The sequence below is a fragment of the Hippocampus bargibanti genome, linkage group LG12, assembly GCF_051943395.1.
Source record: "Hippocampus bargibanti isolate YZ-2025 linkage group LG12, ASM5194339v1, whole genome shotgun sequence".
Lineage (NCBI taxonomy): Eukaryota > Metazoa > Chordata > Actinopteri > Syngnathiformes > Syngnathidae > Hippocampus > Hippocampus bargibanti.
Genome location: NC_142745.1, coordinates 807,501 through 825,057, shown reverse-complemented (window position 1 = coordinate 825,057; position 17,557 = coordinate 807,501). Strand labels below are relative to the sequence as shown.

Below are 17,557 nucleotides of genomic sequence, written 5' to 3'. Positions count from 1 at the left end.
CGCATTCGACCTCTGACCTCCTTTTTAGAATTAGTAAGCAGTGCACACAGGCAAGACTCGCCGAAGCCAAAGTTCGCACTCACAGATGGTCGGAAAGGGAAGTGTTGTTTTTTTTTTTAATCAGGCAAATGCCAGCATCCTCTGCCTGTCTTCCATTTCTTGACGTGCGGCGAGATAGAACTTTCTAAAAACAACTGAAAAGTCGTTAAGGTCGGAAGACAAAATGAGATTGCTAAGCACTGCGTTGAGTTGTTGTGTGTCGGATACGGATTGTTTTTCAGCATTTTTGGCCACGGCGTTCATCAACGAGGAGACTCTGCTGAGCGGTTGCGCCTTTTCGGCAGCAGGAATATGCCAGCACGTGAGACCTCCAGTAAAATGCAACCAGAATGTTTTCATCTTTGAGTCGCCTTCACAAGCTCTTACTGCGACGCTCTGATCGGACTGCAACATTGGCAGCGGCGACTTCCTTCGCGCTCTGCAGCAACTGTTAGCGTCTGTTGTGACTCGTTCACGTTTGTCACAGCCAAATGTTCGAATCGGGACTAGAAATGCCGAACGGGAGGAGGAAGGCCAGGGGGTAAAGAAGTTCATAGTGCTGTTGTCTTGAAATCTAACTTAAGTAGAGTAGCATCCTACTATATATATATATATATATATCGATAAAAAGGTTTCTTCGGCCGTCATCTGTGTGTCGGACGTTTCGCTCCTCATGGTTTTCCATCTCTTTTGTGTTCAACTGGCAGCTCATCCACGGTGTGATTTGGGCTTTTTGCCCTAAAGTCAGTCGGGATAGTCGTCAGCTCACCTGCAAACTGTAGAAAATCGATGGATGGCTGGCTTTGAATATGTGACGCGTTTCACACATTCCAGTCCATCACTTCAAGCAGACCTGTTTTAGGTGGCTTGTTGCTGTGTGACTCACTGTTGTGTGTCTCACGAGGTTGCCTTCACCCCCTGAAGGACGTTAAGACCACATCTTGGCCAGAGTTGAATCAAATCTCGAGAGAATGCACACCTACATTCTCCCATTTCATCAGCAGGGGTCCCTACTTATCATTTGTCATACCTGACAAATTATGTCTGCACATTATATTGCAAATCAATTAAATCTAAATCGCACTTAGCTGTATACGCTCGCACCTCCACATTCTTTTTTTAGGACCCGCGGGCACTTCCTCTTTCCTTGTTTGTTAATAGCACTCAGTTGGAAAAAAAAAACACGCAAGTATTGGAAAAAGGATGTGAGATGCTCGCGAGGTTGATTTCGAGAGTTTTCCAGAGACGAGGGAACAGCTGCTCATACGCACACACGCATTGGTGCAAACGCCGTCTGGAGCTGAGAGTGCCTCCATCCGCAGGAGGAACAAGGCACTTTTCAGGCGGGTGTGACTGTCTCTGTTTCAGTTGGCCTGAAATAGCTGGTCTCGCAATGACTCATCTTCAGCTTCCCAGAGGGAGGTCTGCTCTTGTGGCGTGAACACACACATCCATACATATAGAGACACACACACACACACACACACCGTGACACAGTTTTCTGGGGATGCACTTAACTTGTCTTTGTCGGGATGACGCCGGCATTCTCCGCGGACCGTAATAAATATGTTCAACATAAAGGAGTTCTAACTTCCACCAGGAAGCATCGTTGAGACACTCGTCAATGATTCCCTTTGACCTGGTGTAAAACTGTATGGAAGAGAAGTTGAAAGACGAGCAGCATGTTTCGACAGTTATAAGTTTATAGTTTATGATTATACTCCTGACTAATCGAGTGAGAGTAATGCGCTTTAGCTTTTTTTTTTTTTTTGCAAGATGCTGTCTTTTCCCAGATGACAATAATCACGATTGTGGTAGATTCTCTCTATTAGCTTATCATAAAACGATACATAACTGGAACGTATACAGAAAACCGACAAACTGTACGAATGGAAATTGCTGAGGCATAAGAATCCTGACCAGCAAAGGTCTACGCTAGCATACAGTTTGGACAACACGATACATAAGAGAACAGAGAATGTGGGGAAATGCTGAACTCAAAGTACTTTCGTACATTTGTAAGATGCAGGCCTCTGACCGGGTTGGACAATAATTCCCAATAGTGATGGAATCCCCCTTTAAACGTACCCACTAATATGAAACAATATGTAACCATATGTAGCAGTGTGTGCTGTGTATATCTTTTTTGTGTTAAAACAGTCAATAGTTGCGGTCATCAGTCAGTACATACATGCAGAAGCCGTCCCAGGTAGTGGTGCATTTACCATTCATGCAATGTATAATAATAGATAGATCCTCCCTTGTAACTTGTGTAAATCTGAACCTAAGATGAACTGTATGCAAAAAAAAAAAAAAAAGATTTGGGTCTGCATTTGTGTATTTGAATAGCCACAATTGTTGTTTGTCTTCTCTTGGGCATGACGATCGTGCCCGAGAGAAATAGATCCTGCCAGCTTGATTAAGTGTGCAGTTTAAAATTATACTTTAGAAGAACAAAGAACAATCTGTCCTCTGTTCACGACACAGTTCCGTTCCACTGATGGCGATGTAAGAATTTGTACGTATGGTAATATGTCACTAACCGACGCTCTCACGGTGGTCATAATTAACATAAAGCATATAGGGGGAGGTATTCAGCATTCCGAAGTTTTTGCCAAATACGACAAAGACAACATGGAGTAGGCCATTTTATGTGAATTCCAGTTATATTGCAAGATAGTCCCGGATTCACAAGCCTTGAATTTACCTAAATCTAAGGATTTCTTTTTTTTTTATCGCAATCCTTGTCTCAAATTTGTGCAAATCTCTTAAGTAGCATGCAGCTATGGTAAAAACAGAGACACAAAATGCAGGCAAAACAAAATGTCTGTATTGTATCTAGGCCAAACAATCACGCCTGAGCTGGTTTGTCAGTCTTATTATGTTCATGAACAACAGTAAAAATTTCCCTGGCAAACATACATACAGAATATTACTGCCATTGTCCTTACAAGTTGTAACTAGAACTACCCTGCCTCACCGCCGTTTCAACTCTCCTTTTGTTGAAAGCGCATTGATTCAGTCCAGATTGATTGGACAGACGGCAAACTACCTCGTCTGTCTGCGTGTTGACTCTGTGAAGTTGAAGTCTGTTTTTTAACCTATCAGTAAATTGCTATTCACTTGCGGAATACACAATGGGTTTGAATTTTTAGCGAAACTGATCTGGAACCAACATCAGTTGTGAGTTGGAGAAAGATTTGTCATCCTTGCTCCTACAACATCATTTACCCATCACTCCTGTCACTTCAGGTCTTCACATGGGGGCCGGCAAGAGCAAGCCCAAGGAACCAGGCCAGCGCTCCATGAGCGTGGACGGCACCATCGGGACTGGGTCCGACGGTGGACATTTCCATCACCTGAGCCCCGCCCAGCAGACCCAAACCCCAAATAGGAGTCCTGCGGTGGGCACGGGGCGGCGAGGTTATCAGGGGTACCAGCATGCGCCCACCAACACCCCTGAGCTCGCTCTCTTCGGAGGAGTCGACCACACAGGGACGGTCACTTCGCCTCAGAGAGGACCTTTGTCAGGTATGCTTTCCAATGACGTTGCATGTTTCTGACTCAACAAAAATGTTACAACAAAAAGGTTCGTATGTACTGTTGTTCGTAGCTTGAATGTTTGTAAGTAGGGGAGCATCTGTATATGAGGTATGGCCATATTTGATTGACCCATGCAATCAAGAAAAGAAAAAGAAACTGAAGTACACTCTGTATTCTTTGTTGGTCCATTGTGGTGAATTCTGCTCACGAACAAACGTCAAAGAAAATGTTTCCTTTTAGCAATGTAAATTTTCCGAAATGTTGAGTCACGTCGACAGCGGAGGAGGAAGTACAGATTTTTTTTTTCCCACTCTCCGACCTTCGGCTGTGAAATAGACTTGAAAGCTCTGACGTTAAAAGGCTCCTCGGTGCTCTGCAGTCTTGACATTAAGCCTTAATGTGTCTAGACTGGCCAGATGATTCAGCTAATATAGCTCCATCCAGTGAGTAGTCTTGAAGTGGAGTGTCTTTTTGCTTTCTCCTCACATAGATTCATAAGGTTTTGCTTTTGGATGACGCAAAAGATTCTCAAACAGCATGCACAGACCCATGATTAGTCGGCATTTGAGTCTTTCCTCCTGTTCCAAGGCCAGCAAAGGCCAGATCATTGGATGTCTTCAAAGGTCCTGACCGGTTATCTTGTATTGTTGGATCTTTTAAGACAGTGGTTCTTAAACTGGGTTGGATTGAACCCTAGGGCGCATCCTCTGGCGCCCTAGGATGGCACCCCTCAGTCTAGTCTGCAGTTAGTAGTCATTGAAAGAAGGTGAGTATCTGAAACTGGTGAGGTTCGCTGCCTTCAAACCACTACATGAACCATTACTGTGTGTAATCTATGCCAAAAGGCAAGAATTTGAGACAAATGCAAAAAAATTCCTTGCCGCTAATGTACCCTACGAAAGACAGTAGATGTAGCTTTGTCCTTCACACGTTATCGCTCTGTGTCTGCATGTCAATATTTCCTCATCAAGCCATGACAAACTGTTCAATCTACGCATAGAGTGTATGGAAAATTACTATGGATTTTAGTTACTTTAGAATGAACGACTCCATATGTGCCTGACAGTGTTAATACTCAAGCAGTTGTACTTAACCATCCCGATCCCTGAAGGTTTTTTGGCATGCGGTTTCCCCGCAGGAGGTGTCACGACGTTTGTGGCTCTGTATGATTATGAGTCACGGACAGCATCCGATCTGACCTTTCGGAAAGGCGACAGGCTGCAGATTGTCAACAACACGTAAGAACTCGCACTTGATCTTGTGTGTGTTAATTGATCTTGATCCTCTTTTCTTATACTGCAAATTAATGTAAACAGATTGTATCACACATGTTTGCTAAAACGCATCCCAAACAAGTTGTAAACATTGAAGGATGTGACTTTTGTAGCTACACAATCAAGTGAATTTGACGTCAATGGTCATAGTAGAAGTCTATGAATATAAATGGAAATAAAAGATTAGGTTTGTAGTGGTGCCTTGAGATATGAGTGACTGTCAGAGATGTTTGTTCAGACACTCTGAACAAAGGCTCGAACACAGGAAGATTGTCTTTTACTGCCGGCACAGGACGCCATTTTCATGAAGCCACTTTATGTGAGCTTATTCGACCGACGCCCAACCTCTGCCAAGCTACTTATTGAGAGTATATGCTAATTGAAGTGATACAGTCGTAAAACGCAGTCTTCTTGATTTGAATACCACACCCCTGGATGTCCCAAGCACCAACATCCATAAACCTTTTAATGAGTTGTCTTTCCATGAACTGCTAGATTTGCAACCTGGCTAACGAGCTCTTCCTGTCAAGGGGTTTACCAAGTCCTAAATTAGTCCAAGGCCAGATCTCCGACATGAAGATGACGGTTTAACAAGCTGTGTCTGTTCACCTCAGATTTAGAATTTCAATTGCTGGTTTCTTTATCAAAAATAGATTTTTGAGGAGGCTGCAACAGATTAATGACCATTTCCAATTCATTTCAATGAGCAGAGATGATTGACAACAGTTTGATGATGTGGCCACAGAATGAATTCAACACATATTTGAAGGCACTATTGGAAATGATAAAATATGTCAAACAAAGTACTTAGGGGGGGGGGGGGGGTGTTGTAATTTTTTTTCATGCCTAACATGTCGGTCATTGAGCAAACACACTATTGGAAAAAATGAAGTCTCATTTTGATGCACGAGAATGTCAGTCGTGTAAATACAGATGCTTATAATATCTTGGAAGACTACATTTTTGTTAGAAGCTGAATTCCAAAAGTGAAATAAATGTCAATAAATGCTTCTCTAAGATTGGCAATCAAAGCAAAGGCCATGTAAGGATTTTTTTCTTCTACTGTATTCCTTTAGTCACTTTCTGCCATATTTGTTTCCCTGTTCTTTATCTGATGGTCGGAATGACATATTAGGCCTGAACAAAGATGAATGTATGATATTCAAAGTGTATAAATAAATCATCAATGCCTCCATTTGAAAACCCCCCAAAAATGTGTGTACTGAAATGATGTAAGGTAGTAATGTCGTCCCACCGCTGTGTCGTCCGCCTCCGCTGTCTGTCTGAGTGCTGCTCGCCTTGCTGTGTTTTGATGTGTCTGCTGTGTCTGTTATCTCTCCCTCTCCCTCTCTCTCTCTTTCTATCTCGCTCTCTCACGCCTCGCGGTCTCTCCTAGGAAAAAGTACAGCTTCAGGTCAGTAATCCTTCCTGCAATAAAAAAAAACAAAACAAAACAAAATTCTTTGCAACCCTTTTTTTTAATCTGCACTCATGCTGTAATGTTTGTATGGAAATGGCGGACATGATAAATACAGTATGTTGTACACATAACCATGTCACAGATAGTCGCTTATTACACGGACTGAGGTATATGGGAATTCTTTTTATGAATGCAATACATTTGTTTGCAGGGAAAGTAAATAGCTTGGGGTTAAATATAAGGAATTTGTTTTCTCGGGATGGCGATATTAGCATACAACTTTTTTTTTTTGTTCGGAGTGTATATTCTTTTTTTAATTACCGTATTTTCTGGTGTATAAGGCGCACTGGAGTATGAGGCGCACCCCCAATGAATAGCGTATTTTCAAACTTTGTCAATATGTAAGGCGCACCAGAGTACAAGGAGCACATTCAATGAATGAAAAATGTTTTCCAAATATAATACAGAAATAAATAAAAGTTTTCCAAATATAAGGCACACCACATTATAAGGCGCTACAGTAGAGGTCTCCGGTGTGTAATGCGAACCAGAGTATTAGGCGCACCCCCAATAAATAGTGTATTTCCAAACTTTTTCCATATGTAAGGCGCACCAGTGTATAAGGGGCTACTTCAATGAATGAACAATATAATATATACATATACAGTATAAAAGTTTTCCAAATATAAGGCACACCACATAAGGTGTTACGGTAGAGGCTGGGGTTACGCAGTACTTCTACATGCATGGGGGAAATGGATTCAATGGCTACTACTACTATTTGCCAGACCTGTTGTGGGTCATCTTTTGAAGTAAATGAAGGCTTTTGGTTGCGCCTCATACACCGGAAAATACGTTCATAAAGTGTCCAATAATTCTGAAATATCCAGTCCATAATCTTAAGCTTTTCTTCATATCACTCTGGGAAGTGCAGTGAGTGGGTTGCCATGTGCTAAACTTGCTTTTTCGTTCTCTTCAGACGACACTTTTCAACAAGTGTTAAAGGACAACCGACGTCTCCGGCCAAGTTGTGTCCATCATTTGTCAAATGGCTTCAAATGACTTCTACTGAGCGTATTTTACAAAGATTCCACCGCATATAGCTATATTTTACGTTTTAAGACTCGCACTGAATATTCCGGAAGTATTTTTGAGTTGGTGACGAGTCCTCATGTTATGTCACTGAAGGAACGCCCATGATCGAAAAAAGGACACATTGTAGCAGTCCTTCCGTCACTTGTTTGGTCTGTAAACTTTGTGTTGCACCTAAAAGAGGCAGAAGAGGGCGACAAAGCTCCGTGTAAGGAATTAATCAGCCTGTGGAAACGGGCTGATTTATTCCTTACACGGAGCTGTGTCGCCATTTTCTGCCTCTTTTTTTGGGGCTACATTTCCCGCCCAGTGCCTCAAAATGGCACGGGATAAATTTATAAATTTGAATCGATTGCAAACATGTATGCTTTCCTCTTCTGAACTATTTGAATCATATTCATAACTGGATGTGTAACAAGAAAGCATCTTCTCCCAATCTGAAGCCATTGTTTTGATTCTCCAGCAAGGAAAGACGTCTTGGCGTGACGTCACGAAAGGGGGGCGGGACTTTCTGAAAATGCCCAATTCGCAGCTCAATTTTTTTGCAGATTTTGGACACTTGAAGTCATTTTTATTGTTGTTTTGCATTTGACTAAAAATATCAGCCTGCGTGTTTTGGCTATTTTAGATGCTATAAAACGTTTTTCTGATGTCAGTTAGGAAACAAAAGTGATGTCGGTTGTTCTTTAAGGTGACGAAGGTAACTCCAGTTTTTGCAAAATCCCGGCAGCTTGTTCTGTCTGCGCAACTGACCTTTCTAGTCACCCGACAACTCTTAAGCCACGCAGAACGTGGGAGGATTAGAGGCACCTGTGAGTTTTCCATCATTTCCTTTTTTTTCATGTTCTTTGTCTGCATTTCCATCGCAGAGAAGGAGACTGGTGGTTGGCTCGCTCGCTGACGACGGGAGAAAGCGGTTACATCCCCAGCAATTACGTGGCGCCGTCAGACTCCATCCAGGCCGAAGAGTACGTCCTCCCGCACCGTCTAGCAACGAGGCCTTTTCTTTGGAAACCCCAAACTGTACTTCCTACTTGTTGTGTGGCTCCACTTTGGGCAGGTGGTATTTTGGCAAGATCACTCGACGAGACTCGGAAAGGATCCTTTTGAATTTACAGAACAGACGAGGGACCTTCCTGGTGAGGGAGAGTGAGACCACCAAAGGTGAGACACTCCGTACCCATGAAAATGGCATTTGTGGCTTTGATTAAAAAAGCTATTGATTTCAAATGACAACCACGCTTTATTCACTTTATGGAAGGCCCTTCAGCAGAGTTTCAGCTATTTCTGTCAATTTTTAGTCCCTTTATGGCTTTCCCAAGGTGTGTTCCAAATGTCCACCATTTGGTCGCAAGCAAACCTGGACTCGTCTGACAGAGTTGTCAATGGCTGCCTTTTCAGCAGCTCCTGTATTTTGTTTTTCTACTTCTTCTTTTCCTTTCATCACTGTGCTCCTATGAAATGTACATATCTCCACTGCAAGAGTCATAAAGGCAAATCCAATCCAATCCAAATAATAAATTTCATTTATTAAGCGCCTTTCAAAACTCTCAAGGACACGATGAAACAAACGAAGACATTAAATTGGAGCTTCCTCACAAAGCTACAATACGTATAATTTATTAGTTATTTAAAAACATGCATGTTTTTTTTTCTCTTGGGGGGGGGGCATCATTGCATGATATTGTGTTGTGTGCAGAATCTCTGAGTCATTTCGGTATAAGCCTGAAACCTCAAACAAAATGCGGAAAAACTGAAGCTCACATTGTTGCTAATGACAACAACTCACTTGTTTACGGGGTCAATCAAAAATGTCTCAATAAGCTCCAAGTGGTCCAAAATTCCTCAGGGCGGATCATCACTAAAACCCCCTCCTTTCACCACATCACTCCTGTCCTCCAGCAGCTCCATTGGCTCCCTGTTAACCTTCGTATTGACTTCAAGATACTTCTGTTTACATTTAAAGCCATCCATAACCTTGCCCCCCCGCCTCCTATCTGTCTGACCTACTTCAAATCTCCGTTCTCTCTCGGGCCCTCAGATCCTCTTCCTCCCTCCACCTCTGTATGCCCTCTGCCCGTCTCACCACGATGGGGTGCAGAGCTTTCAGCCATGTGCTCCCAGAGTTTGGGAGCGCATCTCTAATCTGCTGTTTTATTATGTATTGTTTTATTCATATTACTGTTTTTGTATTGTTTTTGTTGTAAAGTGTCCTTGGGTGTTCAGAAAGGCGCTTGTAAATTAAATGTATTATTATTATTATTATTATAATAACGACTGTCTGTCCAATTGCCACATTAAAAAGTCAGCTTTCTATTCAATCCCTTCTGGGAAGCAAAAGTAGGAAGCAATGGTGGACTTTGGCTGCGCATCGCAGTTGATGCAAAGCTACCGAGATGTGAAATCAGCCAATGTATCCAAGACGCCCTCGTCATGATATCAATTGGGGGCACTCGCGCAGGCCCGTGGCGCCGCGTCTTTGTTCTCCGACGCCCGTGGCGCCGTTTCGACTGGGTTGGCCTACAGCAGCTCTTTGGGGGAGGGGGTTGCGTTTTTGGTTTTTGTTTTTGAAGAAAGAAGCACGTGTGTGGAGGTAGGGAGGGCTGAATAGATAGGGGGTGAATCACAGTGTCAGAAGTAGGTCAGCCTAAGAGGGTGCCGCAATTGTCTCCTGCGGCTACAAGACCCAGTTCACCGTGAGTGTCAAAGATGAAGCTGAAAAGTGGGTAGAAGGAAATAAAATGGAAGGAAGAGGGGAGTCTTCTTCCATGTCCAACGCCATTCTCACTGTGACGCGTTTGTCGCACTGACTAAGATGCATGACTCACCTGCAGTCATTTTTTTGATATCAACTGATGCTGTGAGAACAATGCGCTGAAAGGCTGAGTCGTGGGTTTACCAGCTTGACATTTTGTGTGAAAGGACATTTCTCGTGTGTTTTTGTCACAATTTCAACCAGTTCCCACTTCTCTGAATATCATGTCTATGGCAGAGTACGGTGATACCTCAGTTTATGAACTTAATTGGTTCCCAGGAAGTGTAAGGTGAAAAGTTTGTCTTCCAAACATTTATTTCCCATAAGAAACCATTAAAATGAGAATAATCCGTTCCCAGGTCCCCATGAAACTAAATAAGCCTTAAAGGACAACCGACGCCCTCGGACAAGTTGTGTCCATAATTTGTAAAAACGCTTCAAATGACTTCTACTGAGTGTATTTTACAAAGATTCCACCGCATGTCGCTATATTTTACCTTTTAAGACTCGCGCTGAATATTCCGGAAGTCTTGTTTTTGAGTTGGTCGACGAGTCCTCACGTTACGTCACTGAAGGAACGCCCCTGACCGAGAAAGGACACATTGTATCACGTCAATGCATTTTGCGGTACTTTGTTTGGTCAGAAAACTTGGTGTTGATGGCGAAATTAGAAGGAAAACACATAAATAACGCGATGGTGAATCCTTGTGTGTTACACCGAGACAACTATTTGATATTCGCTGACAAAAATTCCAAGCTGCAAAATGAACCCATTTTCAACGGAGCTCTGGCGCCACCTCCTGCATTTTCTGTGACGCTACACATCTTGATCCCTCAAAATGACCCGGAAGACCTTCTTTAACCAATTGCAAATATGTATGCTTTCCTCTTCAGAACTATTTGAATCATATTCATAACTGGATGCGTAACAAGAAAGCATCTTCTCCCAATCTGAAGCCAATGTTTTGATTGTAGAGCAAGGCAAAGACGTCTTGGCGTGACGTCACGAACTGGCGGCGGGACTTTCTGAAAATGCACAATTCGCAGCTCAATTTTTTGCGGATTTTGGACACTTGAAGTCATTTTGATTGGTGTTTTGCATTTGACTAAAAATATCAGCCTGCGTGTTTTGGCTATTTTAGATGCTATAAAACGTTTTTCTGGTGTCAGTTAAAAAACAAAAAAGTGATGTCGGTTGTCCTTTAAAACTACACAAAATATACCTTATTTATTTGATAATAAATGTGCTATTGGATTGTAATTAAAGAAATAAACTGCAGTGTATAATCAAGGTGAGTGATGATGTGAGTGTGAGTGTGATGGTAGTTGTCAATGGATGATGAACTTCCGGGTTTCCTCTTGATGATAGGGGTATTAGTGCATTGTGAGTATAGTATAGTGACATTTGACTAAATCACAGATTTAGGCACGATGAGGTCAAATGGCACGATGGCATTCTTCAGCCACCTATAGGGGCCCAGCGGGAAGTCAACCCGGTGCAGCTGTTGGGGAAACGCCACAGAGCAGCTGTCCCACGCCTGACGCGACGCGCTTACATTGTTGTTCCATTCCATCTCTCTCCATTTTCTCTTAGGAGCTTATTGCCTTTCGGTGCTGGATTACGACAACACCAAAGGTCTGAATGTGAAACATTACAAGATCAGGAAGCTGGATAGCGGCGGCTTCTACATCACGTCCCGCACGCAGTTCACCAGCCTGCAGCAGTTAGTCTTCCATTATCGCAGTGAGTACGCAAGACTCTTCCGGGGGAAAAAAAAAAAAAAGCTCTGAAAGCCTCCGTGACGTGCGACGTTACTCAATCTTACAGAACACTCGGATGGGCTGTGCCACGCCTTGACCGACGTGTGCCCTGTGGCCAAGCCTCAGACGCAGGGGCTGGCTCGGGATGCCTGGGAGATCCCTCGAGAGTCCCTCCGGCTTGACCTAAAACTCGGCCAGGGCTGCTTCGGAGAGGTCTGGATGGGTAAGAACTGCTCTGCGCTGTATTCAAAGCAAAGTCCACACCTTAGTTCCGATATTGGTGTCCAAAGTCCGGCCCGGGGGCCCAAAACGGCCCGTGGCCAACCTTCATCCGGCCGGCAGGCTACGTCATAAAATCAATAACACCTGACACGCATGTAAAATTACCGTAATTTCCGGTGTATAAGGTGCACCCCCAATGAATGGTGTATTTTTAAACATTTCCAGGTTTTCCAAATGTAATATGTAAACATATAAAGGTTTTTATAAAGGTACACCATTATACAGTCGAGGCTGGGTTACGCACTACTTCTTCTAAAGCGGGAAATGGAGTCAGTCGGTGGCTGCTGACAGTCGTTGCCAGACCTGTTGTGGCTCAATATGACTTCACATATAAGGTGCACCGGCGTATAAGGCGCACGGCCATCGTTTGAACAAAAAAATAAAATAAAATAAAATCAAGCCTTTTGGGTGCGGCAGAAAATACTGTAGTTTAGTAGTAGTAATGACGGGTCACCAGCCACCTGATAAAAGCAGTAATCGTTCATGTCATCTTTTGATTCTATCCACTTATAACAGCGCAAAATACGCGAGGGTTTAACATTTGGCTTCTGTGACCGGGGCAAATTCCCACAACAATAATCCTGACAACGGATTTGACAAGAAGAACATGTTTGTTTCCTCTTTTTGGTCAGGCACGTGGAACGGTACGACACGGGTGGCCATTAAGACCCTAAAGCCGGGCACCATGTCACCCGAGGCCTTTCTGCAAGAAGCGCAAGTCATGAAGAAACTCAGGCATGAGAAGCTGGTTCAGCTTTACGCCGTGGTGTCTGAGGAACCCATTTACATCGTCACAGAATATATGAGCCAAGGTATTATTGTTTTGTGTTATTATTATATTACTCTCTTCTTTCAGTCGAAAAAAAAGAGTTCATTCCTAAATGATATGAGTCTGATGTTATATGAGCTTGAAATGAGGGCGGCTGTACAAAAGCCAATGCAATATTGGTCGATATAGCGCTTTAACAGCAGCCGAAGCTGGAACAAAGCGCTAACATGAACAAAAGGCAAATGCTGCCCCGTCGTGGAAGTGAACCAGCGCTTTATCAGCACCCTAGCGTGAAAAAAAATTGGGGAATGGCGCTCTACGTCATATTTTTAATTCCCGAATACATTTGTGATTGAGTTAATGACCTCGTTGGCTGCAGACCAAAGTCAGCTGCTTTCGGCGCTGGCTAACGCATTTAAAAGTGCTGTATTAAATGGATGGTCGGCCGGACCACTACATTAGACTTGATTCACTGGCTATCTAGCTGACTGGCTAGCTATCTAGCTGGCTATCTATTAGCTATTGAGTAGCTAGCTAGCTAGCTCGCTTTCTATCTATTTGAGTTACTTCCCGGTTGAGTGAAGGCTGGCGCGTGCGGCTGCCCAAAGAAAAACTTATCCTGTGACTGTAAAGTGACCTTGAGAGTTTTGAAAGGTGTTTATCAATGAAATGTATTATTATTATGATGACAATAATTGATCAATATGCACAAGACAATCAGATCCTTTTCATAGAATGTGTACATTTTTCTAAATGATGTTTTTTGTTTCTTCAAAATCTCACCCCTGAAGGCAGTTTACTGGACTTCCTGAAAGGGGAAGCAGGCAAAATGCTTCGACTGCCTCAACTGGTGGACATGGCAGCGCAGGTCGGGCCTCTGTCGCGCTGCATCCCATCATTCCACCGCGGCGCTAACGCAATCGCATTCTCATTTGTGTAGATTGCGGCGGGGATGGCGTATGTGGAGAGGATGAACTACGTGCACAGAGACCTGCGCGCCGCCAACATCCTAGTGGGCGACAACCTGGTGTGCAAGGTGGCCGACTTCGGCCTGGCAAGACTCATCGAAGATAACGAGTACACTGCCAGGCAGGGTGCGTGTTTACTTGCGGCTTCTCCACTCTGCGGGTCTTTGTGTGTCATGTCTTCCGTTATCTGTAGTGCCAATATTCAAGTCACATAACGTTTAAAGGACAACCGACTGGTCTGAAAATGTCATGTTGCACCAAAAAGAGAAAGAAGAGGGCGACCAAGCTCCGTGGGAGGAATTTATCAGCCTGTGGAAACGGGCTGATTAATTCCTCACAGTTACTGCAAATTTCCCCATTGCGGGACGAATAAAGGTATTCTGATTCTGATTCTGATTATTATATATAGTAAAGTCTCGTTATATCAATATCGGTTATATCGATAGTACCGCTTATTACGATACTATTTCTATGAACGCAAGGAGAAAATTACATGCGCGCAGGGTCGTATATATCGATAGTCCCGGTTATATCGATATTTTTTTGGACTCCCGAGAATATCGATATAACGAGACTTTACTGTATATATATATATATATATATATATATATATATATAAAAGTAATAGCTATTTGGAAAACCTTTGTATATTTATAGATGACACTTGGAAAACCTTTTTAATTCAGGTGAGCCCTATATATGGAAAACGTTTAAAAAGACACAATTCATTGGGAGTGCGCCTTATAGTCCGGTGCACCTTATCCACCGGAAAATACGGTACTTTAGCATTTCACGGGTAAGAAATGTTTTGGCTTGTCTCAATGTTATCTTCTTCTTTTTAGGAGCGAAGTTCCCCATCAAATGGACGGCCCCCGAGGCGGCTCTTTACGGACGTTTCACCATCAAGTCGGACGTGTGGTCCTTCGGGGTCCTGCTTACAGAGTTGGCCACCAAAGGTCGAGTCCCTTATCCAGGTAAAATTCTTCCAAAAACACCCACTAAGTCCACACTGAACTTCGACGCGTGAAACTGAACACACCCCGTCGACTGTTTGCTAACGTTGGGATCAAATACATGCACACTTGGGTCCCCCATTACAGTGTCTAACGTGAGAATTGCGACCCCAAGTGGACAAAAATCATACTACATCCTCACGTATAATATTTATAATAATATTTATACGTAATTTCCTTTTCCTTTCGGCTTTTACTTTAAGGGGTGGCCACAGCGAATCAATGTCCTTCATCTTCAGAGGTTTGATTCACATATCTAATAATAATAATAATACATTTACTTATAAAACTCTCAAGGTCACTTTACAGTCAGGGGATTTTTTATTTTTCACAGGAAGTTTTTTTTTCTGTGGGTGAGCAGCGGCAGCCACACGTGCCAGCGTTCACTCAACCCATAAGTAACTCAAATAGATAGAAATCAAGCTAGCTACTTGATAGCTAATAGATAGCCAGCTAGATAGCTAGTTACTCAACTAAATAGCAAATAGAAAGGTACCTAGCCAGATAGCTAGCTAGATAGATGGCTAAATAGCTAGACAGCGGCAGCCACATGCATTCACTCAACCCGGAATAACACAAATAGATAGAAAGCTAACTATGTAGCTAATAGCTAGCTAATAGTTCGCAGCAAGTTATATAGCGCACTAGATAGCCAGCCAGCCAACCAGATAGCTAATAGACAATAGAGAGCTAGCTAAGTAGCCAGCAATAATAATACATTTGATTTCTAAGCGTCTTTGAAAACTCTGAAGGTGACTTTACAGTCACAGGATCATATGAAATATAAAATGATAAAAATGACACTAAAAGTTCTCAAATTGATCAATGAACTGCAAACAGTTTGGTATATAATAGTATTCAATGGAAAACGTTGCTTAAAAACAACAGATTGACATGCGATACGAACGATCCTGGCATCCTGGTGTAAACGTCACGGCGGCCATTTTGAAAGGATTTCAACTTACGACCGTTTTGTCGCAACGGAACCCGATGGCAACTGGGACGTTACCTGTATTTCCTTGACACCAATGTCTTTGTTGTTTCCCTTTGCAGGCATGGTGAACCGCGAGGTCTTGGACCAGGTGGAGCGCGGTTACCGGATGCCGTGCCCGTCCGAATGTCCCGGTTCCTTGCACGAGCTCATGCTCTCCTGCTGGCGGAAGGACCCGGAAGAAAGGCCCACCTTTGAATACCTGCAGGGCTTTCTGGAGGACTACTTCACCTCCACGGAACCGCAGTACCAGCCTGGGGAGAACCTATAGAACCACACAGTCACATACACACCAAACTCCTCCGCTCTGCACTAAACCACCTCAAAGGAAGGAGGAGGAAGCCATGGAGCGGTGCCATCGTGGACCCGGAGAAGCTTCTTTCTGGATGTTCTGCAGAGCGACCTGCAACTTTGTTCAGGACGCACGCAGGCTTTGAGGAGTGAAGCACGAGACTGACGGAAAAGGCTCCAAACATGGCGTCCAAAGGGGATAAAAAGTCGACTCAAGCGTCCCTGCGTCTAAGGTACTTTATTTTCTGCAAAAGAGCAGGGAACTTGTATTCATAATTTTGCCATCTGAGCCATAATTGGGGTGACAAATTGCTCAGAGGTTTTCATGGAAAGTCAATTTCGCCATTTTGTTTTTCATTATTCCAAATTGGAACTTGTCACTTCACGATGACAGTATGATGATAATCAACCGGAAATTGAGGGTACTTTCATGGAAATATATCACATTCAATTAAAGGACAACCGACACCTCTGGCCACGTTGCGTCCATCATTTGTCAAATGACTTCTACTGAGCACATTTGACAAAGATTCCAGCGCATAGAGCTGGATTTGACCTTTTTAAAACATGCGCTGAATATTCAGCAAGTCTTGTTTTCCAGTTGACGACGATTCCTGACGTGACGTCACGCAGGGAACGCCCCTGACCGAGAAAGCCACACACAATGCATTTTGGTTACTTTTTACGTCTGAAAACACAGTGTTAATGGCGAAATTAGAAGGAAAACACATAAATAACGCGACGGTGAATTGTTGTGTCGCAGCCAATGGCGATAACACGCATAAATAAGGTGTAAGTTGACACACATTCCCAGCGGACAAATCAGCCCATTTCCAACAGAGCTTGTAGGACATCTTGTACATTTTCTGGGCGCTACATTGGAGTCCAGACGCCTCGAATTGATACGGAAGGACTTCTTTCATCCATTGCAAACATTGATGCTTTCTTCTTCACAACTATTTGAATCCTATTCATAACTGGAGAGTAACAAGAAAGCATCTGAACTCTCTGAAGCCATTGTTTTGATTCTGGAGCAAGGCAGTTTGTGGAGGAGTTTCCTGGCGTGACACCACGAACAAGGGGGCGGGACTTTCTGAATGTGTCCAGTTTCGAGCTCATTTTCTGGCAGTTGTCAGTTAGGAAACCAAAAAAAATGGTGTCGGTTGTCCTTTAAGACTCAATTGTTCTACTCGTGCGCCATAGTTGTTCTATTATTGCACTGAATAGTCTTTGGACCTTAAGTTGGGTATCAAGGACATTGAATAAATGCTCCAACGGTTTTCCATACGGCGGTGATGTCTCATTGCTCATCGTACACGTCACTAGAGAAGGCCGCTCGCTCAACTGCTGTTGGTATTG

The 17,557-nt window shown here is 43.3% G+C and overlaps 1 protein-coding gene across 2 annotated transcripts in view; it reads left to right on the top strand.

The window, feature by feature from the left end:
* Positions 1 to 127: 127 nt before the first annotated feature.
* Positions 128 to 17,557, top strand: part of LOC148889842 (proto-oncogene tyrosine-protein kinase Src-like) — an 18,804-nt gene continuing 1,374 nt past the window's right edge. Inside the window, exons 1-13 of one of the 2 annotated variants that reach the window (XM_089009444.1) lie at positions 128 to 361; positions 3,292 to 3,570; positions 4,721 to 4,820; positions 6,253 to 6,270; positions 8,238 to 8,336; positions 8,429 to 8,532; positions 11,718 to 11,867; positions 11,952 to 12,107; positions 12,799 to 12,978; positions 13,727 to 13,803; positions 13,876 to 14,029; positions 14,746 to 14,877; positions 15,970 to 17,557. The exon at positions 15,970 to 17,557 is cut by the window's right edge and continues 1,374 nt beyond it. In XM_089009444.1, coding sequence (XP_088865570.1) covers positions 352 to 361; positions 3,292 to 3,570; positions 4,721 to 4,820; positions 6,253 to 6,270; positions 8,238 to 8,336; positions 8,429 to 8,532; positions 11,718 to 11,867; positions 11,952 to 12,107; positions 12,799 to 12,978; positions 13,727 to 13,803; positions 13,876 to 14,029; positions 14,746 to 14,877; positions 15,970 to 16,178 — 1,668 coding nt within the window. In that variant the 5' untranslated portion in view covers positions 128 to 351 and the 3' untranslated portion in view covers positions 16,179 to 17,557. The remainder of the gene's footprint in view (positions 362 to 3,291; positions 3,571 to 4,720; positions 4,821 to 6,252; positions 6,271 to 8,237; positions 8,337 to 8,428; positions 8,533 to 11,717; positions 11,868 to 11,951; positions 12,108 to 12,798; positions 12,979 to 13,726; positions 13,804 to 13,875; positions 14,030 to 14,745; positions 14,878 to 15,969) is intronic. The other variant, XM_089009445.1, reaches the window with a different exon arrangement.